Consider the following 24,509-nt stretch of genomic DNA (forward strand, 5'->3'; position numbering starts at 1 on the left):
TCTTGGGTCTTAATTTTCTTATGTATGAGACTAATAATTCCTATCTCATAAAGTTATTGAGAGGAATAAATGAAATCAGATACATAGAGAATCCTAAAAAGAGGCTGTAAAATAGCAAATACATAAGAAATGGATGCATGTGTGGATGGATGGATGGATGGATGGATGGATGGATGGGTATATGAATGGCTGGATGGATGAATGTCTGATGGATGGGTAGGTGGGTGGGTGAGTAGATGGAAGGATGGATGGGTAGATAGATGGATGGAACGATTAATCTTGGCCCACTACCTTAGCTAGAGAGGGTCTTCGTTCTAGGGCATACCCAGACCACCAAGCATGAGTTTGTGTGTATGCACATGCATGTATGTGCATATATGTGCACAAGTACATGTAAGCACTCATGCATGAATTTTCCTGAATCTTTTCCAATGACAGAAAAGGCAGAAGCTCTTCCACCAGGTTTCCATAATATCCTGGCCATGGCTGCATCACAACAACTACTCCACTGCACTGTAACTGTTTCATTAGCCATCTGTCTCTCTCAGGACACCAAGCATCCTGGACCACAAAGATCACAGCCCAGTTCCAGGAATATAAGCATTCATGCTTATAAAATCATTGCAAAATGATTCTGCTCAACTGTCTAGGCAGGTAGGGCCACGGCACCAGTGGCATCTGAGAGGCCTGACCTGACCAGCCTTTCAGTGTATCTTAACACCTCTTGAGGGTCAAAACAAATTCCTCTGTATGTACTCAGCACTCACTAAGGAGCTGGAGGGGGCTGATGACAGGGCTGGTGTCTGGAATAGGATGAGATGAGTTCTGGGAGCCCTAGCACTGCAGTAGTTCCTGCAGTCAGCATTTCAGGATATGGACTGAGCGTTTCAGCATTTCATGGACCTGGACTCGGGTCCCAGGTGCTTCCCTGCTTCACCACATGGGATGGTGGGTGGGTGATGATATGCAGAAGCTGAGTCTTAGTTGGATTTGTGGAGTTCATTCAGTCTGCTCTCCCATGCTAAGACCTGTACGTACTGCTATATTCAGTAGTCCCCTGTGCACAGGGCCTAGTCTTGGACTTTGTGGATGATAGTGAGAAAGGAGAAAGCTGAGTAGAGACTCTACCTGCTCATTCACCCACAGTGCAACCATTCTCTCTCTCTCTGCTTCATTTCCTTCCTTTAATGGCTTTTTCTTCCTCTCTTTAGCTCCAATTTTCCTCTGCACCAGGGTTCATTGAGTTGAGGCCCATGCCCAGCTGAAGCCACTCATGCCAAGGACACAGACTTCCTTCTGCCACTGAGCTGTGGTTCTGTCCAGGATGCCCTCAGTCTAGCAGGGTAGAACAGACTCCTGGACACGGAGAGCACTGGGCCCAAAGAAGAGGCAGGTGTGTGTGGGGTGTGGTCTCTCCTCGCCCGCAGGCCACGCAGAAAGGAGGGATCTTTCTTATGGGTCATTTCACTTACTCATTTCAGAACTGGTTGCTGAGCAGTATTTGTTATAGTGGCTCTGAGTGTGTCTGCAGGAAGTGCCAGGGCCCGCCTTTGGAAATGATTCTGTTCCTCTGAAACATAATGGAGAACTCATCCCTCAGGGTGTTCCCAGGTTTGGAGGAGATCTAGGAAGTGCTTCCCCGTGTCTTACTTAATTTGCCTTTTTTGGGGTCCCATCCCATTTGTTCTGGCCCCTTGTTGTTAATAAAGAAGAAGAGCTAACCGCCATTCTCTATCAGTTAACAAAATCTGAAACCAAACCAACAAACATTGCATGCTAGGAGAGTTCCGTGTTATCAAATACCATGATGAAGGCTGATTGCAGTGTCTTTTTTTTGGCCAGTTTACTGTTGTTGCAAGTTCCTGAAAATGTTTTTCTTCTGCCATTCTAGTTGAAAACAGACAGTATTTTAGATGTATGCTGTCTGCACCCTGGCATAAGAGAGATTACTATCCATGGGTTGAGGTTAGAACTGACTGATGTTGTTAACAAAACAATGAACAATGTTCCTTTACTTTTCTGACCAGAACACATGGGTGTTGGCAAGACTCATTATTATGCATGTGAAATCGATTTCAAAGGGTACAATCTTTAAATAAAAATGTCATTTTCTTTTCATACTGAGAAGCCTGGTACCTCTGCTTTGAGTGGAGGACACCAACCATCTTTTAAGGTGTAGGATCAAAGGTACTTATTATGAGTGCTTTGTGTGTAGTGAGGAATTTTAAAACCCGATAAATTCACAAAATGCAAGGTAACTGTAGAGGCCTAGGTCTTCTCTGTTGTGTCAAGCGGGTGCTTTGAAAATCAAAACAAGCTTTGGCTGCTGGCCAGGCGGCACGCCCACCTTCAGTTCTTGCTTTTCTTACTCCGTGAGCTACTGAGAGCGTGCAGTGGGTCTGAAGTTCATTCCTGGACTGAGCGTAATCAGCATCTGCCCTCGCCCTGTGATCAGCTTGCGGGTGGGGGAGAAGGGAGGGGCGCCATGGGAGCCAGTTGGCAAGTTGGCGGGGTTGCCCGACAGCTGACATGGTGGATTCTGTGTTGACACCGTGCATGAGGGAATTGTCTCCAAGCTGGTTTCCACCCTGTGAGCTCCTCTCAGAGAATCTGTTCACAGAGGAACAAGCCACAGGAGTGCAGGCCCTGGAGCAAACACATCGAGGAAGGGGAGTTAAAGGACAGCATTTCCCAGTGTTGCCCACAAAGGATTTTTAAAAACATTCTTGGCCCTCCTCTAGGTTCTGAGTTGGAAGATCCAGGGAAGGGCCGGGAATCAGTGTATTTTTAAAAGCCCTCCATGTGATTCCAAGGATTAGCTGATGTGGGACCCTGTGGTATCACCCTGAGGTCCCATCCCAGCCTCTGCCTGTCACCATGGTGGCCTGTCTTCCCCATGGCCTGAGCCTCACTGGGTGCCAAGTCCCAGCTCTCCTCTTCCTATTCTCCTGGGGTGAAGGTCTGAGTTTCAAGTCCCTACCCACCCCTAGCACAGTAAGCTGTGGGAACCCCTTACAGTTCCATCAAGGCACAGAAGGGAGGCGATACAGACAGACGCAAAGGATGCTGATTCCCTTCCGTGTTTATTTAGTAGGAAAACTAATGGTAGGAACTAGGAGTATTGAGCCTGAAGGAAATAAGAATCAGAGGAGATTTGACAAAGAATTTTAAGTCTGAACAAATGCTCAAGGGATTCGTTCTCCAGTCTGTGGGCTAGAACATGAAGAAAAGGACCCAAGTTAAGCTGCAGACCTGTAGATCAGACTAAGAAATTCTGTGTGACCTAAAGGGACAGGAAGCACTAGGCAGAGGGGCTAAGTGTGGCTGCAGGATCACTATTGTAGAGCTCCTTATGATCAGCACAGGAGGCTCATGGCCTGCTCGCTAGAGGTGGGAGGAAAGATCAGGTCACAGCTGAGTGTCACTTGTACTTCTTGCTGCAATGGGTATGAGAAAAACTGCTCTTAAAGTCTGTGGGGCATGCATGGACTATTTTTCTTAAAGTGTTGAGAGGTTGCTATGAACCTCTTGCATTTTTCCCTTTGGTTTTCCTCAGATCCATGAGAGATTGGCACTGGTGTGTAACCTGAAGCAGTGGCACAAAATTGCTTGGTGGGGTTCTTCCTAGGCAAAACTAGATTTGACCAACCCAACAACTAAATACTCATTCCCGATATTAAGAGCATGGAGCACCACCAAAATGACCATGGCTATTGTTTTTAAACTGATATCCACTCTCTGAGTAATCCAGGCAAAAGAATTCTGTGAGCGGTGTGATCCAAGTGCTGGATCCATGTTGAATGAGACTTAGAGTTCCCTGCCTGTATGGCGCTGATATTTTCTTTAATAAGCCAGATAGGAGATGAATAAATAAACAAGGTGACTCTGGGTAGCGATAAGTGCTGTGGTAGAGAATAACAAGGACCAGGGATGGACAAGGGGCATGGGAAAGTTCTCACCGTGGGAGTGATGCTGGAATCCAAAACTGAAGGCTGAGCTGGGGGTGCAGCTGGGTGGAGAGAGAGGAGAGGAGTCATGCTAAGGTTTTGCTATGGAAGCCAGCTTGGCCTGTTCTAAGAACAGGAAGGAAGCCAGTGTGGCTGAGATGGAGTACACAAAAGATTGCATGGCAGGAGAAGAAGTTGGAGAGGAATCACAGATCATGGTAAGCATTGGAAGCCACAGCACGGCATTTAGATGTATTCAAAGTTCACAGTCATTTGGGCTTAAGATGTTCGTGTGATGGTATAGACAAGGCTGTATATCAAGGATTCATATGTCGAGATGTTCCTTGACTTACGGGGGATTATGATGGATAAACCCGTCATAAGCCAGAAATATTATAAGTAGAAAATGCATTTAATGGCCTGATAAACCTGCTGTAAAGTTGAAAAATTGTCTAAGTTGAACCATCAGTAAGTCAGGGACCTTCTGCAGTACTAATGGAAGTTGCTGATAGCTTTAGGCCTCCCCCTTTTGCAGACAGGAAGGCTCCGAGAGGGATGTGGACTTGCTTGCCTCAGGCATTCTCACCTCATTAGGAGCAATCCAGCAAAGACTCACTGTACCACTATCACAAAATAGAAGGGCCTCCCTTGAGAGTGACTGGGAAGAGGCGTCTCCAATCCCAATCCAGGCAGGGCACACAGCAGAACAGCTGGGATTTAGGGAATGGCCGCAGAGAAGCTCAGCCCACTACTGGAACCCAGGGAGGACAAGGCAGCCAGCTGAGAAACAGAAAAGTGGAGCCACAAGCTCTCTGGGGAGCCAGAAAGAGCAGAGTAAGTGAGCTGGACCCCGGGAGGGGAGAGAGGGAGCCAGAGTGTTTTTCTGTGTCTGCTAGGAAAACCAAGCAGTGGGAGAAACCGAGAATGTTTTCCATTTTAGCCACAAATTACACTGCGTTCTGTCCTCGGCTTTAGGCATGCCTGTAGACTTAGGTGCTGTGCCACATGACAGCCTCGTGCCTCTTTGCCAAGATTTCCCTTCTAGACTGAGGCCCTGACCCTAAAGTCTTTCTCTACTGCTGGAAGGCGTTGAAGGTCAGTCATGGATGAGTCTACAGGGCTGAGGGGTGGGACCTGGAGGCTCAACTCCAGAGAGTCTGTGTGTGCTTGGGCCATTCTGCAGGCTGACATTATGGTAACAGAAGCTGTGGGAGGTTAACACTCAATGAAAGGAGGGATATGCACTCAAATACTGGCCTCATTCCTTCAGTCAGGCCATGAAGGCTTCCTGGAGGAGGAAGTATTTTAAGAGGGAGAACTAAAGAGAGAAAGAAGATGATGAAATTGGTGGGGGGAACCTCTGTTGCTATAGTAGGTGCTGTTTGTGAGAGGCCTTGAAAGCTCACCCAGCAGAGAGAGCATTGAGCAGCTTGAGTCTGAGGGGAATGTGGGACCAGGTGGTAGAATGAGGTCATACAAGGCAGTTGTGTGACTTTAGACCAAGAAGAGCAGTCCCTGGGTTTGTGCTGTAGAAAATATTGCCCATAATGAACTGGATTTCCTTGTCAGTTAGGGTCACAGGGTTCCTGGTGGATAAAGCAATGATGATGATGATTTTAATGACGATCATGTTGATGATGATGATAATGATGATGATGGTGATGATGATGATGCTGATTTTGATGATATAATGATATTGATGATGATGCTGTTGGTGATGGTGATGTTGATGATATGATGATGATGATGATGTTGATTTTGATGATATGATGATATTGATGATGATAATTTTGGTGATGGTGACATTGATGATATGATGATGATGATGTTGATTTTGATGATATGATGATATTGATGATGATAATTTTGGTGATGGTGACATTGATGATATGATGATGATGATGTTGATTTTGATGATATGATGATGATGTTGACGATGGTGATGATGATATGATGATGATGTTGGTGATGGTGATGTTGATGATATGATGATGATGGTGACATTGATGATGCTGATGATGATGATGTTGATTTTGATGATATGATATTGATGATGATGTTGATTTTGATGATATGATGATATTGATGATGATGTTGATGATGGTGATGTTGATATGATGATGATGGTGATGATGATGATGATGATGTTGATTCTGATGATATGATGATATCGCTGATGATATGATATTGATATGATATTGTTGATGATGTTGGTGATGGTGATATGGTTGATATAATGATGGTGATGATGATGATATAATGATATTGATGATGGTGATGTCGATGATATGATGATATTGATGATGATGATGTTGATGATATGGTGATATTGATGATGATGTTGGTGTTGGTGATGATATGATTATTGACGATGATAATGATGATGTAGATGATGATGATGATGATATGATGATATTGCTGATGATATGATATTGATATGATATTGTTGATGATGTTGGTGATGGTGATATGGTTGATATAATGATGGTGATGATGATGATATAATGATATTGATGATGGTGATGTCGATGATATGATGATATTGATGATGATGATGTTGATGATATGGTGATATTGATGATGATGTTGGTGTTGGTGATGATATGATTATTGACGATGATAATGATGATGTAGATGATGATGATGATGATATTAGGTAACAAATATTGGGTTCTAACCATGCACCAGACACAATTCTATGCCTATTCCATGGATTACCTCATTTCATCCCCACAGCAGCAATCTCATTCTGTTGGCACTGTTTTCAATCTCTTTGTTATGGGAAATGGAGGTGTAGAGAAGTTAGTAGGATGCCTGAAGTCACACAGTCAATAAGTGTGCAAGCTGGGAATTGAACCCTGGCAGATGCCCCAGGCTAAACCACACTACAGTATTCCCAGGACATGGTGAGATGCCCAGTTCCAGCAAGGAAGAAGAAAAGGGGGATGAGGAGAGAGAAAGAAAAATAAATGAGCAGAGAATCTTATTTTCTTAAATGTAACTTGATGATCCCTTTTCACAGATTGCTGGCCCTGAGCCTCACTATCTCTTTCTCCTTTGTTTCACTCAACATATGTGTGGACGGCTAATGTGGCATGAAGTCACAAGACAGGAGATAACAGCATAACTCCTCTGAGTTTATGGCTTGTATTTATTTTGTGAAAGCAGCCAGAGTCCCATCTCTGCCCTTGAACATGTGCCATTCTTGAGTGGCTGAGTTTATGGCATTGGCTGGCAGAATTATCAATCTCTACTTGAAATTGCACTGAGGAATCCCCCACACCCAGAGCAACTGATGCACACAGTGAGCTGGCTCATAAAAATACATAAAACTCATTAACCAGAGACCTTCAGCCATGTGAGACCAGGTGGCCACTCGCACCTCCTCCCTGAGCCCAGGAGCCCATAGGTTTTCCTTGATTCTCATCTCTGACAATGTACCGAGGCCCCTCAAATGGCAATGTACACTGTATTCCAACCTGGGCGACAGAGGAAGACCCTGTCTCAAAAAAGCATGAGAAACCAAAACTAAAATGGAAAAATATATTGCACTTCTCTACATGATTCCTCTCTTTCTGGAGTTTCACTGTTTCTCAACCCTTCCTTCTCTAAGCCCCCCACATAGTCATGTCTCCTCAAGCCAGCCATATCAAATCGCAATGTGTCATGGAGGCACCTGGCACAGGAATCTCACAAGTGGTGCTGGATCAACTTTAGGAGCGTGTGTTCTTGATGAGGACTTTGGAAGAAACCACTGCTATTTACTCTTTCTCAGACACAGTTGAACCTAGGCTTTAGTCTTCACCACCACCCCCACACCCAACCAAGTCAATCTCTGAATCTCACTCTACCATGAGTCCTTTTGTCTGGAACCAGATCCTATTTGTAATGCAATTTAACCAACCCAGGTTTAACAAAGTCATTCTTGGAAACAGGCTCCCCCAAGTGACTGCCCTCAGAAACCCCATCCTGGCCCTGTCAACCCTCTCCATCCACAGTTCTTCGTGATGTTGTCTCTCACCAGAGGCGTTTGGCTTCAGTCACCTCCCAATCCATAGAAGACCTTTGCCTGCTTCAATGGCTGGATCCCCTGTCCTGGGAAATGCAGGCAGACAGAGTGTCCCTGAAGACAGGGATGAAGAACTGTCCATTTTATTTCTACCTGCCACTGGCTTCAGTGAATTCTAGTAGTACCTAGGCCATGCCCTGCATGCCTCCTTACATATAAGTGAGGCTGGCTAGATGTTACCAAGATTGTTTTTAGAGTTGAGGTCCTGATAGGACCTGATAGGAGACACACTGGTTGAACAAATAAAGAGCTTACACTATGTACCTGACACTATGCTTAGATATCAGCTATATGGCCTCTGCTGTCCTGGAGCTGACAGTTCATGAAAAGGAAAGACAAGAAAATCAACAGGTACAGTGGATGGGGAATGAGTCAGCTGTGCAGGGCCTGAACTAAGCCATCAGAAGTACTAATGGACAGGAGGGGAAGATCAGGATACGGTTTAAGAAGTGGATCCCACTGCACTTGGGGCTGATCAAAGGTGAGTGTGTGGGAGGAAATCACCCAAGGGAATGCCTCTGTTTCAGGTGTTGCCTGCGCAAAGGGTCATGGTTCAGTTCACGTGGTGGAGCTAGGATATAAAAGGTTTAAGGAACAAGATGATCCATTCTTTTTGGGACATTTGAGCTTAGGACATTCCACTGAAGATGCTCACTAGGCAGTTGGACAAATGAGTTTGGAGCTTAACAGCGAGATCTGGGCTGGTGATAAGAATTTGAGGGTCCTCAACAGGTGGGTGGCCACTTTTAGCTAGGTGAAGAGTATGGGGGAGGGCTGGTATTAAACTCAGCTGCAACTCTGTGTTCCCTCCAGCTTCTTAGGAAACCACACTATAGCTGCTCTTCCCTCACCTTCCATCCATTTCCTCGTCATCTGCAGTCTTGGTTTTGCTCCCACTATTCTCTTGAAACTTCCTCACAAAGGTTGCAGATGATCTTAACGGCAAGTTCTCATGGATGCCTTGCTGCTCTGCTCTTTTTTTTGTTTGTTTGTTTTTGAGACGGAGTTTTGCTCTTGTTACCCAGGCTGGAGTGCAATGGCGCGATCTCGGCTCACCGCAACCTCCGCCTCCTGGGTTCAGGCAATTCTCCTGCCTCAGCCTCCTGAGTAGCTGGGATTACAGGCATGCGCCACCATGCCCAGCTAATTTTTTGTATTAGTAGAGATGGGGTTTCACCATGTTGACCAGGATGGTCTCGATCTCTTGACCTCGTGCTCCACCCGCCTCGGCCTCCCAAAGTGCTGGGATTACAGGCTTGAGTGCTGCTCTGCTCTTAACTTATTTCATCTCTCTGTCAAGAAGAGCTGTCCTGCCTTCTTGAAATGTTCCTCCCTGAGTTTTGGTCACACTACTCCCTTCTGATTCCTTCCAATATTGTGGCTACTTCATGGTTCATGTATTTTTTAGATGACAGAGCATTGTACCACATGAGAGGCTGTGGTGTACAGAGGACTGGATTCACATACGTTGGATTCCAGAGCTGCAGCTTACTTACTTCTGAACGAGTTCCATAACCTTCTGGAAACTTCAGGTCCCACAGCTGTAGAATGGGAATAATAATCACACCTCAAGGGTTATTTCAGTACTTAAATGGGGTATGTCTAAGGCACATAGCCAATAGTCAGTCACATTGCAAGCAGTTTAAAAGTGGTGGCTTCTATTTTTTGGTGTGGCTGCAGGCTGGGTGGCCATATCCAGCAGAAAGCAATGGTTTAAAAGAGTTAATACATTTAGTTCTCTGACCACCACCACCAGCAGCAGCAGCACTCACTGTACTTGAAAACTTGTTAAAAATGCGAATTCTCAGGTCCCATTCCAGAGCCACTGAATCTGAATCTTTGGGACTGGAGCCCAGAAATCTGTTTTAACAAGTCTTGCAGATGATTTTGAAGGTACCTGCAAAAGTCTGAAAACACAGTATTTTTTTTTTGTATGTGCGTGTGTGTGTGTGTGTGTGCGCTCAATAAATTTTGTTTCACTTTATTTATTTTCCTTTTCTTCTTCTTTTATCATTATACTTTAAGTTCTGGGGTACACAGTTTTAAGATAAAGGAGAACTAAGTCCTTGAGGAGAGGATGAGATTTAAAGGAAGGGCGGAAAGACTGGCAGTCAATGAGAGGGGAGTCATCTCTTCAAATGAGACAGAAAGGTCAGATGTGGAAAAATGAAGATCAGATTTTAGATGGCAAAAGGGAAGTTGAGATTCTCACATGACAATCTTGATTTTTTTCCATTAAAGAAGTGTAGGTTATGTAATAAGCAGGAGAAAAGGGTTAGAAGAGTTGTGGGCTTGTACAGAGAGAGGGACAATTTGGACACAACTGTTGGGAGCATAGGAGAATGAGGAAAAGTATGGCCGGGTGGCAACGGGGGCACAACTGACGCTGCCAGATGTGACTTCATAGTGATGTGAATCCATGCAGTTGTGTAATTTTTTCAGTGGCACTCAAAATCCCTTATCTTCTTATAGAGGAGGGGGATGCTGCTCTGATTCAATGGGAGGCTCCGTTGTGTGACTTCATTGGATGAACTCAGGCACGGAAGCATGTGTGTGATGTTGAGTATGACTGGAGTGATGGGCCAGACTGGAAATAAGAAAGAGTGCTGGAAGAATGGGAAGTGAAGAGTTCCAAATATCAACGTTACTTGGACTGTGGTGAGGAGCTGCTGGCCGAAGTGAAGTAGGATTGACATTAGGACATGAGGAGCAAGTGAGTTTCTGGATCTGAGTTGCTTGTGATGATGGTAGGATTGGAGAAGATGGCAATGCAGATGACAGTCACAAAGTACAAGTCCTTATGGCTGAATGGTGTGCCCCTTCAAAGGAGAGGCTCTCATAGACAGAAGAGTAAAGGCTTAGAAGTGATGGACAGACAGCACCTCAGCTCCACTCCTCAAACAGTACATGGAACTGAACGCAAATAAGCAATTGCTTTCAATATTTTCCACCATCAGAATAAATCCACTATGGCATTAAAACATAATTCATGTTTTAAAGGCACCTGAATATTATTTAGAATTAAAAATCTAGAAGCAACCATTCCTTATGAAGGAATCAGTTAGCAACAGCCTTCTCAACAACTGACAGAAATGTCAGAGGCCTGCTGCTGTTGCCTGGAACTAAGCTGCTGGCTAGCCATGGCATGTCACCTCTCCTCCTCTACCTCAGGATTGATCTGAGCAGTAAGAGACTGGATTATTTGTCCTCTATGACCCCTGCCAGCCTTCTATCACATGACTTGCTGTCTGCTAGCTAGAAATGTCATTCTGTTCTGAGTTTTGATCCTTCATATCATAACAAAAGATGCACTGTAGATTAACAGGTTGTCAGGAATTTGAGTTAACCTTGTCTACCTAAAACCCTGCTGCTGTGTATACATCCTACCCTCTCGCTACACTGAGCCATTCAATCGTACTGCGTGTTATGGTATCTCCATGCTTCTGCACAAGGTGCTTTCTCTGGAATACCCTCATCCCCCTTTTTATCCTGGGAAACTCTAATCATTCTTTAATCACAATTGAAATGTCTCCTAGCCATTGAAGTCTCTCCTTATTCCTCTAGGCTGGAAGTCACTCTTTCCTCTATGTTTCCATGACACTTTGTATATCACATCATGTCATAATTTGTGTTCATCTTTCTCGGTTTCTGCTACTGGTTAGAGCCAAGAATGTAAGCTGTTCTTCTGTGTATGCCTAGTGCCTGGTGCTAGCATGATTCTTGGTACCTATTTAATGTTCAGTGTATGCTTCCTGTATAGAAACAAGAGTACCACAACTCACAATTACACAGAACTTACAGTTTTCCAAGTACTGTCACGTATGTGGTATACTCATGGAGTGCTCGGCAAGGGAAGTTATCAGTTATCCCATTAGAAACGATGATTTGAGGACACGGATTATTTGAACAATATGCCCTAGGCTGCTCAGCTAATAAAGACGTGGAGACAGGGAGTGAAGCCCATGTCCTGTATTTCCAAGTCCATTGTATTTCTCTCCTCTTTGACACTGTCCCCAAAATATTTTCCAGAACATAGGGTCAATATATGAACATTTTGATGGAAGCCAGTCTGACCTATTCCTGACCCTCTTGTTATTATATGGAGGGCTGAGGATGATGATGACAACGAAGCTGCCAGTGAGGATGACAAAGCTTGGCTTCCTGCCCTTTGTGGGCTTCCCCAAAGAACGAAGACCACAGCCTGCTTCTTTTGAAGCCCAAACCCAGTTCCACTCCAGGCCTCGTCACTTAGCATTTATCATCTTCATTCTTCTTTTGGGGTCAGGAGTAGCCTGCACTGGTTTAGTATTGGTATGACTGAGTATCTCTTCTTTACAGTCCTGCTTTAAGAACATTCAAAATATAAAAATCTTGATTAAAATCCTAGGGGGATCTGTAGATACTGCCCCTTCAGAGAGGTCAAGTATAATTCCCACACCTTCAATGTGCGCATTTTCTGACTTTCTTCTGAAGAGTAAAGTATGGAAAAGAGAAAAAAAGAAACTTTACAATAGAGAAATCTGACAGATATCATCTCCACCAGGAGATCAAGGTTGGCATCATCAGTGATCAGTCATATTCTAGCCTGTACCCTTGATACGATGTGGTGAAAATGGCCCCTTCCCTCTGTAGCCTTCCTCCTCCAAACACATAGCTTTACTCTAATCATGGGAGAAACTTCAGACAAGCCTGTATTGAGGGACACGCTACAAAATACTTGACCAGTACACCTCAAAACTGACAAAGTTACCAACAACAAGAAAAGTCTGAGAAGCTATCACAGTCTAGAGGAGTGTAAGGGGACTTGGCGACTAAATGTAATGTGTTATCTTGGAGGGGACCCTGGAAGAGCAGATGGATATTAGGTAAAAACTAATAAAATTGTATGTTATTAAACTTAAATAATATTAGATTTTATATTTATAAGAAATTCTGAAGGAAGTATAAACTTTAATAATAATGTACAATATTGGTTCATTGGTTGTGAAAAAATGGACTTAATAGGGGAAACTGGGTGTAGTGTATATGGGAACTCTCTGTCCTGTCTTTGAAGTCTTTCTGTAAATCTAAAACTATTGTAAAATAAAAATTTATTTTAAGAAAGAAAGAAAAGAGAGGAAGGAAATACCATATCTTATTAATGGAAATGCAAAATGGTACAGCCACTTTGGGAAGTTGTCTGGCAGTCTCTTATAAAGTCAAACATACACTTACCCTGTGAGTTGGTAATTCCAGTCTCTGGTAAAAATTACCCAAGGGGAAATGAAGACCTATGTTCACACCAAAACCAGTGCACAAATACTTTTACGACGTCTTCATTCATAATCGCCAAAAACTAGAACAATTCAAACATCCCTCAAATCGTGAAAGGATAAATGAACTATGGTATGTCCATACAGTGGAATATTGTTTGACAATAGAAAGGAACAAACTACCGAGACATGCAGTGACATGGACGACATGAATCTCAAATGCACTAAGTCAAAGAAGCCAGACTTAACAGCCTGCATACTCTATGAATCCACTTATATGATGTTTTGGAAAAGATAAAACTAGAGGGGCGTAAAACAGATCTTCCACGTTCTGGGGATTGTGGGAGGTGGTAGACTACAGAGGGACATGGGAAAATGATGAGAAGTGATGGTATTGTTCTATGTCTTCATTGTGGTTGTGGTTTTATATGACTATACATTTATCAAAACTTACAGAACTGCACACTGATGGGAGTTGCACAAGTAATGAATTTTACTATGTGTGAATTATATCTCAGTTAAAAGGAAGCCAGGTGTGGTGTCCTGTGCCTGTGATTTCAGCTAATCTGGAGGCTGAGGTGGGAGGATCACTTGAGCCCAGGAGTTTGAGGTTGCAGTGAGCTATGATTGTGCGACTGCACTTCAGCCTGGGTGGCAGAGTGAGACTCTGTCTCTAGAACAAGAAAAAGAAAAAAAAAAAAAAACAGAAAAAAGAAAACAACTCAAGGATGATTGCCACTTTACAAAATTATTCTCCAAGGGATTTGTTTAAATAGCACTCTCACCTATTGCCTTTTCGGTGATTGGTGATTTCCTTTCCAAATGTTTAGCTTGCCAAAAGGGCACTTATGTGGTTTTATTACTGTGCTACTTGCTGTCTGGAGGCTCAAAAATGGGAGCCATCATCAAGGGACACAGACACAAAGAGCTGAGACAAAGAAGCTAGCACAGAGGACAGCTAGGCTCCTGGCTTAACAATGACTGCATTAGCTAAGTGCTTTATAGACACCTGCTTTTGATATAATCATGAAGCTGATTAGGCCTTACTTTTATGAGCCTTCCAGTTTACAAAGCTCTCTCATATGCATGCTCTCAAGTGATCCACACAATACCTGGGCCACTTAGATGGGACAAGCCTTGTTATTTCCATTTTAAAAGAAGAGGGAGATGCTAATTCTCATCCCTCTGTGTGCCTGCACTCTCTTGACCTGCTTCATAGGTTGGGTGATTTTAAATGTGTGGTAATTTGGTGTGATAGATATAACTATTTTATATACTTTACAGATAGGGAATATAAATTATTTTTATTTTTATTTATTTATTTATTTTATTTTATTCAAGATGGGATTTCACCATGATGGCCAGGCTGGTCTTGAACTCCTGACCTCAGGTGATCCACCCACCTCGGCCTCCCAAAGTGCTAGGATTACAGGCGTGAGCCACCGCGCCTGGCCTAAAAGGAAGCTGAGGATCTTGGAATATCCTAAGGTTACTCACCTAAGAAGTACCAGAGCCAAGAGTTCAGAACTCTGATGTTCTCTTCCAAGTCTGCTTCTCTTTGTACTGTCTTAAATGCTGGTTATGGGATTTTTATGCAGAGTGTATTTAAGTTAAGGATATTTTGCTACAAATCTTCATATTGTTAATGTATCAGTGAGTGGAGAATTTTAATTGGCTTCCATTATTAGAGCCAAATTGTTGTAAGTAAAAACTACTTTACTCAAACTGTCATTTTTACTAGTGACTCGGAGCTTGGAAAACAGTGGTGCAATGTTTGTGTTTCTCTTGGCTTCTTATGTTGGGAAAGTGTCTGAATGCAGGAGTACTGCATGTGCATCGGAAGCTATGACTTCCAGAAAAAAGAGATCATCAATGTAGACGTGCGAAGGGGTGATTTTTCAACACACACTAGAACGTTATATCAAAATGAGCATTGTTTTCTTTTAGTTGGTTTGAGAGGACATTTAATTTGGTTGCTTTTTAGTTATGTCTCATTTGTATGCAAAATAGTAATGCCACGTTCTTAATCAGGTTCAGCTTAGAAATCCTTTTCCTTGTTTTCTTGGTGATCTCTGAGCTCCTCCTGGGCAGAGCTGAACCTTCTCCGCAGCGTGTCCTCGGTATCTAGCACAGAGCCCGGCCCATTGGCACTGTTCAGACTGTGTTTGTTGAGTAGAACTGAACCAAGACTCATTCATAAAAACCTTAACCATGGTTGGGGGGCCTCAGGAAAAGTCCCTCCATGGCCCCTCATATTTCTCTTCAGAATCCCTGTTGAGTGTTATCATCCGCTAGCCCATCTTCAGTTTTCCGTGTCAACATCTTAATGAAAAATCTTCAAAAATACCCTTAAGGAAAACGCTAGTGAGTTAAACTAAGAATTAATACTGAAGGAAAATGAAAGAAATTCTATCCCCTCTTGATGTTTGGCCCAATTTAGAAGAATATGAGGCCAGGCGCGGTGGCTCACGCCTGTAATCCCAGCACTTTGGGAGGCCGAGGCAGGCGGATCACGAGGTTAAGAGGTCGAGACCATCCTGGCCAACATGGTGAAACCCCGCCTCTACTAAAAATACAAAAATTAGCTGGGTGTGGTGGCGCTCGCCTGTGGTCCCGGCTACTTGGGAGGCTGAGGTGGAAGAATTTCTTGAACCTAGGAGGTGGAGGTTGCAGTGAGCCGAGATTGCGCCACTGCACTCCAACCTGGTGACAGAGCAAGACTGTCTCAAAAAAAAAAAAAAAGAATGTGAATGAGTCTTGTTCCAATCCCATTAGAAGTAGGTTTATATGTGCCCGTTTCTTTAGAATGGTCACAAGGTGTAGTTACCTTGTTCTCACTGTGTGACGGAAAGCTTGTTGGACTATAAGAGTCTAGAAACCGGATTCTATCACTAAGTGTGCAAATCTGAATCTATTGCTTGTTTACATAATCTGTAAATGCAAGTGCTAATTATACTAAATGAATTCAGCTATGACACTCATTTCTATTACAATTTATTAAGCCAACTCGACCCTTTACTCAGTTCCAGGCATGCACTGAGAATTGTTCCTCTTCTCAGATCCCCTCAGGCTCACTCCCAAGATAAGCCTCACTCCCAAACTGGCCAGGGATTCTTAAACCTTTTGGTGTGTGGGTGTCGTCTCTGTTTCCTTAGCCTGTGAGCCCCACAGAAGTAGTGATCGTGTCAATTTTCTTTTGTCTTGCCTGTGCCTGGCACCAAGATCCACGCACCGTCGGCCCAAGAATGATTTTTAGAAAGAAAACAATTAGGATATGGAGGTCCTTCGCTTACAGTACAAGCTTTCAAAGGCTAGATGGCACTGTTGCTAGCACCAAATCAGGTGTGTTCTGAATATCAGTGGTGAGGAGGGGAAAGGAGAGAGAGAGCAGGGGCCCTGGAGTGCTCACCGCTGAGCCGCTTCAGACACCTTGCAGAAGTACTGGTGGATTCTTGCCTTCCTGGCAGGGAGTGCTCTGCCATATTCTCCACGCCTTCACGAACACGGCTTCAGATGGTCTTCCCAGCTACCTTGTGTAGTAGGCAGGACAGCTGTATCAATTCTAATTTTATAAAACTGCAGCTCAGAAAAATCAAGTGCCTGAACTAAATTTATACAGAAGAGCTGTCTAATTAGCAGAGCTGTTTACCATTCATAGCTGCTGGCTTGGCGCCCCACCCCCCTACCAAATGAGGGTCTTCAGAGCATGCTGAAGGAGGACTCTGGTTAGTGATACGATCGTCCCAGGGTAATGGCCTGGGTGAACTGGACCCCGTCCGAGGGGAAAAAGGCAGGATTCTCAGCTAAGTTGATCGAATGGATCAGCTTAATCTGTGCCTCAAAATGTATGGATTTGTGACAAGGGGGAGCACATAACACTACATGTAGCTTCTTTGAAGAACAACATTGTGGGTGATTTACACAATTGTTAGGCTCTAAGATCAGTGGTTGATGTTTTATTTAACAAATGACCTATTTATAAGATGCTGCCCTATGCTGGTGTGTATCTGTCATTTGTCCATTTCTTTACCATAGTCACGTTTCTCCCTAAAACAAAACAAACAAAAACTGTCCTGTGCAATAGGCAGGGCAGGTATCACTATCATGCCCAATTTACAGATGAAGAAATAAAAGGTCAGAAATGTGAATGAGAGACATATCCAGGATCACACAGCTGATAAGTGGTTGAACTAGAACTTTAGCCCAGTGTGAGGCTGAAATCAAATCTTGTTCTTTTTTCATTGTAGTTTTTCCAGACTATGCCAGCCTTATCTAGAAATTACAAAATTAGAAGAGCTGTTGTGGATATGGAGAGTAAGGCATCAGTGACGATAAATATATCTATATAGAGTGATAATGATCAATCATATGCAAATATATGCAAATTGAGAGCAAATTAATATCTGTTATTTGTGCCTTCTGATTGTCTCTGCTCTCCCATTTCTCCCCAGGATGATGAAGACAAACTGACATGGAAGGATCGTTTCCCCGGTTACCTGATGAACTTTGCCTCCATCTTATTCATGGTAATTTCTTTGAGGGACCACTTGCCTGTGACTGCATGCATGTAGATGCTGTCATGTGACTACTTGTGGATATTATATTCTGCTATGAAAATAAGGAGAGGCTGGTAAAGGGGAAGCTACAGTCCTGTGTAGAGGGGTAGGATCTTGTGTGACAGCGAAGCCATTGACCACACATGCTAGAAGTTGGAACTTCCAGGGAGTGGGTGTGAGATAGTGCTTCTACATCGAGACAGACCAAGAACTTGGAGAAGGAATCAGGTAGGATGGCTGCAATTGCAGCAGCCTGTTTCGCCTTTGGGGTGGTTCTCTCTGATGTTCGTGGGTAAACCAGAATCTGGAAGCCACAGGAGATAGTCAGCTTGAGCTCAGTAAATCTGATTCTTCAGCTTCCCCATAGTTGCTGGGTTTATTTCCTTGTGCTCTGCCTTAGAGTTTGACAATACCCTTTTGCAAGACTAAGATGGTCTCAGCTGTATCCGGGAAAGCTGAGGGAAAACCCTGTGATTCACATTTGCATTAGATCAATAAAGTGGTGGCAGTTCATTCTTGGTTGCCAGCATGGGCAAGACAGCAGCATATGAAGCTAGAGGACCTAGAAGAAGGCAAAAGTCAGAGGACCAAATTAGGGTTACTAATACCTCATATCTCTTTATGGAAATATTCCTTACAGTATTCAAGATTGGAGGCTCTGCTTTACAAAGAAGTGTGTGTACTCACATCACAGAGCATTTCTTAGTAGGCCTGCACATTAGTTGCAGGGTGGAAGAGGGATTACTTATTCCAAAAATTGGCCTGGAAATTGTTGTAACTCTGGCTCTGGCCTGAGATCACCACTGCCATTATTTTTGCCATCATGACCATTAAATACAGGAGCTGTGTTTTTGTATCAGAAATGTAAAAGGTGAAGGAAACTTAGATCCCACCAATTCAACTTGAAGTACAGAGTTGATAGGTGACTTGCAAAAGCTTAGAAGTCTAAATTTGTTTTCTTCTCATTGCTTAACAAGTACAAGGCATGTGGAATTTATTCAAGAATATGTGGTTAGTTGCAGTGTGTTAAGCTGTAATGATATAAAGTTTAATTTAGCACTTCAAAGCCTCCCACAATATGCATATAATTGTCAAAGAGTTTATTCATTCATTCAAGAAATATTTAATGAGTCAAATCATGAGCTTGACACCATTCTTAGACACTTGGTATACAGCAGAAAACAAAACAAAATAGTCCCTCTCTTAAAAAATTTACAGACAATAAATAAGTAAATTAAATAAAAATAGGTAAAATAGACTTCTATCCCCAGTTGTGGTAGGTTAGGGCATTTTTAACATCCCATTTTGCAAAAATTCACGAAAATATTGGATAAATGCATTCTTCAATCTTCTTAAGGCCTCAAAGGGCTGACAGGATAGGAAGTAATACTGGGCTAAAATCTAAAGAAAAATGGGAACGAAGGAAACAAATACTTGAGCACTAGAGCCGCTTTTACCTTGAGGACGTCTTCCCATCTAGGCAAACTCAGACTTTGGGTTTGGTGGTTTTATGGGAGTGAGGAGGATAGAAATCAGGGATGATGAATGACTCAGAATGAGAATTTTAACAGGGCATCCTCACCAAATTAAATCAGAACTCCAAAGGGCCATCTTCAGAGGACTTATGAGACTACATAAAAATATTATTATGGATCTAAGGAGAGAAGGGAAAGAAGCGGAAACAAATTCTGTCCTTAAGAAGTGGCCAGGGATCTTATATAGAAGACCAGGGATCTTATATTGAACCACGGTCTTCAATATAAGATTGAAGATCTTGACTGTGAAAATAATAATGCCAATTCTCATGAGATTAAAAAAGATAGAACTAAAGTTTACGCAACAATAATATGTAAGTTTAGTGGGCAATAAATAGAATAATAATTTTCTAAAATCTTTATACTGTCCACTCGATAAACTGATTTTAAGATTTATATGGAAGCACAAAGGCTAAGAATAGTCAACAAACTCTTGAAGGATGGATATGTTACTGTAATTATAAAACTACAATAAGTAAGATAATGTCATATTCTTGTGGGAAGAGTTAATTAGCCCAATGGAACAAAATAGAAAATAAAGAACCAGATTAATGTAACTGGCACTGCATATAAGTGGGTAAAAGAATGAACTTCTCAGTCAGTGCTTCTGGGACAGTTGGGTGTCCATACAGAAGAAAATAAAACTGGGCCTTAAAGATGAACTGTGAAAGGCAAAACAATAGAGTTTTTAAATATATAAGAAAAAATATTTTCATGACCTTGGGGCAGGGAAGAATTTCTTGAGCAAGATGCAAAAAGCACAATTGTGATATAATGCTAGTAAATTTGACTATATTAAAATTAAGAATTTAAGTTCATAAAAGACCTCATAAACTCTGTGAGAAGACACATTTTCAGAATGGGATAATATATTTGCAACAACTATAACTCACAAAGAACTATTCTCAACATATATAAAGAATATAAAACGTGGAAAAAGGTAATTCAGTACAAAATAGGAAGAAGATGAATATGTACTTCACGAAAGAGGAAATCCAAATGGCCAGTAAGCCTATAAAAGAGTATCCAATCTCATTAGTAATCCTGGAAATTCTAATCTAAACCACAGTGAGATACCATATACGCCCAAAATTCTGTCAATAACAAGTGTTGGAAAAGATATAGATTAAAAAAAAAAAAAAACCTCTTATACTCTACTTATAGGAGTATAAGTTGAAAAAGCAAAAACACCTTGGATACAGTTTGGCATTATCTAGTGAAACTGAAAATACATATATCCTGGGGCCCAGAAATTCTACTCCTGGATATCTGCCTTAGAAAAACTCATGTATGTGAGCGGCAAAATACATGTAGAAGAATGTCTATGGAAGCCCTGCTTATAATAACTCAACCTGGAAACAATCCAAGTAATAAAATGCTGGTAAATTTGACTAGATTAAAATTAAGAATTTAAGTTCATAAAAGACCTAATAAACTCTGTGACAAGACAAATTATCAGAATGTGATAATGTATTTGCAACAACCATAGTTCACAAAGCCTGTCACCACCAGAATGGATATATAAATTGAGGCATATTTATACAATTAAATACTACACAGTCGTGAAAATGAGCAAACTAATGTTGTATACATACAACATCAAGGATGAAAAATAAGCAAGATGAAAGAATATATACAGTTTGATTCTACTCATTGAGAGTTCAGAGACAATACTCAACTATATTGTTTAAGGATGCATACCTCCGTGTTAAAACTGTCAAATGAGCAAGAGAATGATTATCACAAAATTCTGCACAGTGATTGGATCAAAGGAGGGATGGGAGATCATGTTTGTGTGCTGGGGAGAAGGGCATTCAGAGCTGCTGGCAGTGCTGGTCTGGGCTATACTGGTGTTTATTTTATTTATTAAACTCTGTGTGTGTGTGTGTGTGTGTGTGTGTGTTTGTGTGTGTAAAATGGATTTTTCTGCATGTTCACAATAAAATTTAAAAAGCACAAAATGCATATATTAAATAGGTTGGTCAGGTAAGTTCTCCTTAAGATGACGTTTTTATCAAAGATATGGAGGAGCAGGAGCCAGCCACACGGATATTCTAGGAAGAACATTCTGGGCAGAGGAAACAGCAAGAGGAAAAGCCCAAGGGGAGCAATGCCTGGGATCAGGAGGGACAGCAAGAAAGAGCCAAGTGTGGCTGGAGCCAGCATCCTGCAGAGGGGAGTGCAGAGCGGGACACAGTTAGAGAAGTAATGAGGAGCCCTGTAGGTAGGGCCCTGGAGGCCACAGTTAGGACATGGGCTAATTCTATGTGAGATGAGAACTCCTAGTAGAAAGTTCTACAAGGAGTGACGTGACCTGACATGCATTTCAAAAGGATCATTCTGGCTGCTGGAGTGAGAAAATGCTGGTAGAAAGGCAAGGGTGGGAAGAGGGAGATGAAGTGGGAATCTGTTGTGATGATGCAGGAAGTGTGGTGGCCGGGGCAGGGTGAGAGTGAAGAGTGTTTAGATGCTAGTTCTATTTTGAAAGTATACTGAAAGTATTTGATCATGTGGTATGAAACTGAAAGGAAGTCAAGGATGATTCTAAGGCTTTTGTTCTGAGCAGCCCCAAATCTGCAGTTATTCCTTACTCGGTTGCCCTCATGATGGATATGAATCTGGAGTTCAGAGAAGACATCCAGGCTGTAGACCTAATCACTATAGATGGCATTTAAAGCTATAAGATTGAATGAGATCACCAAGGGAATGAAAGTAGATAGAGAAAATGTACCAGGACCAAGTCCCAGGACACTGCAGTGCTGAAGTTGGGGAGCATGACGAGGAGCCAGAAAAGAGAATTGAAAAGGGACAGGAGAGAATAGGGAGTCTCAGAAGTCAAGAAAGCATTTCAAAGGGGCAGGGCAATCAATTGTATCAGATGCTGCTGATAAGTCAGGCAAGGAGAGGACTAAAACTAGGAGCTTGTCTGCTGCCTGAGAAAAAAAGCTGTATCATTGTCATCATCATCATCATCATCATCATCATCATCAAACAACAAATAGATCACTGAACCACCATTCAACAAATACTAGAAACGAAGTCAATGGTGGGTCATCTTGCCAAAGTTCTAAGTTTTTTCTTTTTCTTAAATTCCATTAATACCTCCTAGACTGGAAAGTGGAAATTTTTTATTGTTCAGAAATAATATATAATTTTCTTTCCTTTGTAAAATCTTCCCTTTCCCAACCCCACCCAACTCCAAATCTTGATAGAAATGCAAGATTCTGTATCAGAACCAATAACTAATTGAGAACCTTACTATGTCTGGGGTCCCACAACTGCCACCAGCAAGTTCTGGGAACTGGACCATGTGGGCAGGAGCTGGGAGTAGAGTGGTGGGAATGGGGGGAGCCCCCTTTACACATCATCCTTCACAGTCAGGTGCCCAAGCTTGTCCAGGCTTAAGATTCCAGACCAGGGAGAATTGTAATAGCACTTCTTTTTTGCTCTCAAAAAAAGTGTTCCAGATTGAACAATATATTATATTGTTTCCTGCCTATGTGATTTTTGAAAATCCTTATTTGACACTAACTTGTCCTCATTTCTTTTTCCCGCTTAATAAAAGCCCAGTTTTCTAAAGAAAAGGGACTTGGCATTACCCTAGAACAAGGTGTGGGGCCTGAGATGAAGGGGTCGGGATGGTGCTTAGGAACAAGTAATTTTCTGTCATGAAGTTAGGGTAAGCCAAAGACACCTACTATATCTCTCATCTCATTCTTTTCTTCACCCCTGTGCCTGAATCTACGTAGAAGACGCCAGGACCATGGGCATTAGGAAGGTTTCAGGCATGCCAGTCTACCAAGTCAGTTGGGAATGCTTTTAATGGGGCGATGAGAGCAAAGACATGGCCCAGTGCTGTTTCATCTGCCTCCCTGTGTTAGAGGCCAGCATGGACAAAGATGAATTTTCTCTCTTCTCCAATCCAGTGTGTTCAGCTTAAGTTTCCTTTTTGAATGAGCCCTCCTGTTTTCTTCTCGCAAGGGAGGGGATTGTCAGAGGCGATGTCCCTCCTCTAGAGCTAGGTGCCTGAGCTTTCCTCCTGTGCCCCAGATAGTCATTTCCTTACACTTGGGTGTCGGGAGTCCACCATCAGAAATCCTCCTCCACAGCCTGGATTCTCACCATAGCCCCCTCACTGATCTCTCTATTTGCACACTGCCCCTGACAGATCATCAGCATGCTCATTTGTAAAAAATGAAACTGGCTGTGAGGGACATGGTGGCTCATGCCTGTAATCCCAGCACTTTGTGAGGCCGAGGCGGGTGGATCACGAGGTGAGGAGATCGAGACCATCCTGGCCAACATGGTGAAATCCCGTCTTTACTAAAATATATTTAAAAAACAATTAGCTGGGCATGGTGGCACGCGCCTGTAGTCCCAGCTACTTGGGAGGCTGAGGCAGGGGAATTGCTTGAGTCCGAGAGGCAGAGGTTGCAGTGAGCGAAGATCGCGCCACTGCACTCCAGCCTGGCAACAAAGCAAAACTCCACCTCAAAAAACAAACAACAAACAAAAAACAAAACCAACTCACGTCACTCCTCTGCTCAACTCTCTGATGGCTTCCCATCTCCTGAGGTGTGGAAGCCAACATCCTCACACTGCAGGGCTCCCCTCCTGGTTGCCCGCCCATCTCCCACTCCACCTGTCCCCTTGCTCACTCAGTGTGAGCCACTGCCTGAAACACCCTTCCCTCAAATCCCTCCTTTAGGTCCTTGGTAAAAGGTCACTTTCTCACCTGTCTCTTTCCCAGCCACCCTGTTTTAAATTACAACTGAACCCTATACCCTGTTTGCTTTCTTTGTCTACACAGTATTTCTCATACTGAAGGTACTACATATTTTACTATTATTAGTTTATTGTGCATATTTTCCCACTAGAAAATCCACTGTTGCTTTTTTCCACTGGAACCTAGAACTGAGACTGGCACAAGGAGGAGCTTAAGACACATGTTATGAATGACTGAGTGAATAAATACATAGGGAGCAGATTATGTCGGTGATGAAGTTGCTAGTGTGTGCATGTGCTTGTATTTTTATACTTGAGCTACTGTTGTGTGCCATGCCCTGGGCACTGCGCCACTGGATCACAGGGGTTACTTGTGCCTCATGCATTGCTACTTGCTCCTCTTCCCTTTTCTGGAAAGTTCTCCA

At 42.8% G+C, this 24,509-nt stretch overlaps 1 protein-coding gene across 3 annotated transcripts in view; it reads left to right on the top strand.

The window, feature by feature from the left end:
* The window catches only part of ANO2 (anoctamin 2), a 367,122-nt gene that overhangs the window by 266,380 nt on the left and 76,233 nt on the right, over window positions 1-24,509 (top strand). For all 3 annotated transcript variants that reach the window (XM_064377517.1, XM_012455921.2, XM_064377518.1), the window contains one exon: window positions 17,720-17,794. In XM_064377517.1, coding sequence (XP_064233587.1) covers window positions 17,720-17,794 — 75 coding nt within the window. The remainder of the gene's footprint in view (window positions 1-17,719; window positions 17,795-24,509) is intronic.

Source organism: Aotus nancymaae, unplaced genomic scaffold (assembly GCF_030222135.1).
Source record: "Aotus nancymaae isolate 86718 unplaced genomic scaffold, 86718_ANA_hifiasm-v0.15.2.pri h1tg000016l, whole genome shotgun sequence".
NCBI classification, from domain to species: domain Eukaryota; kingdom Metazoa; phylum Chordata; class Mammalia; order Primates; family Aotidae; genus Aotus; species Aotus nancymaae.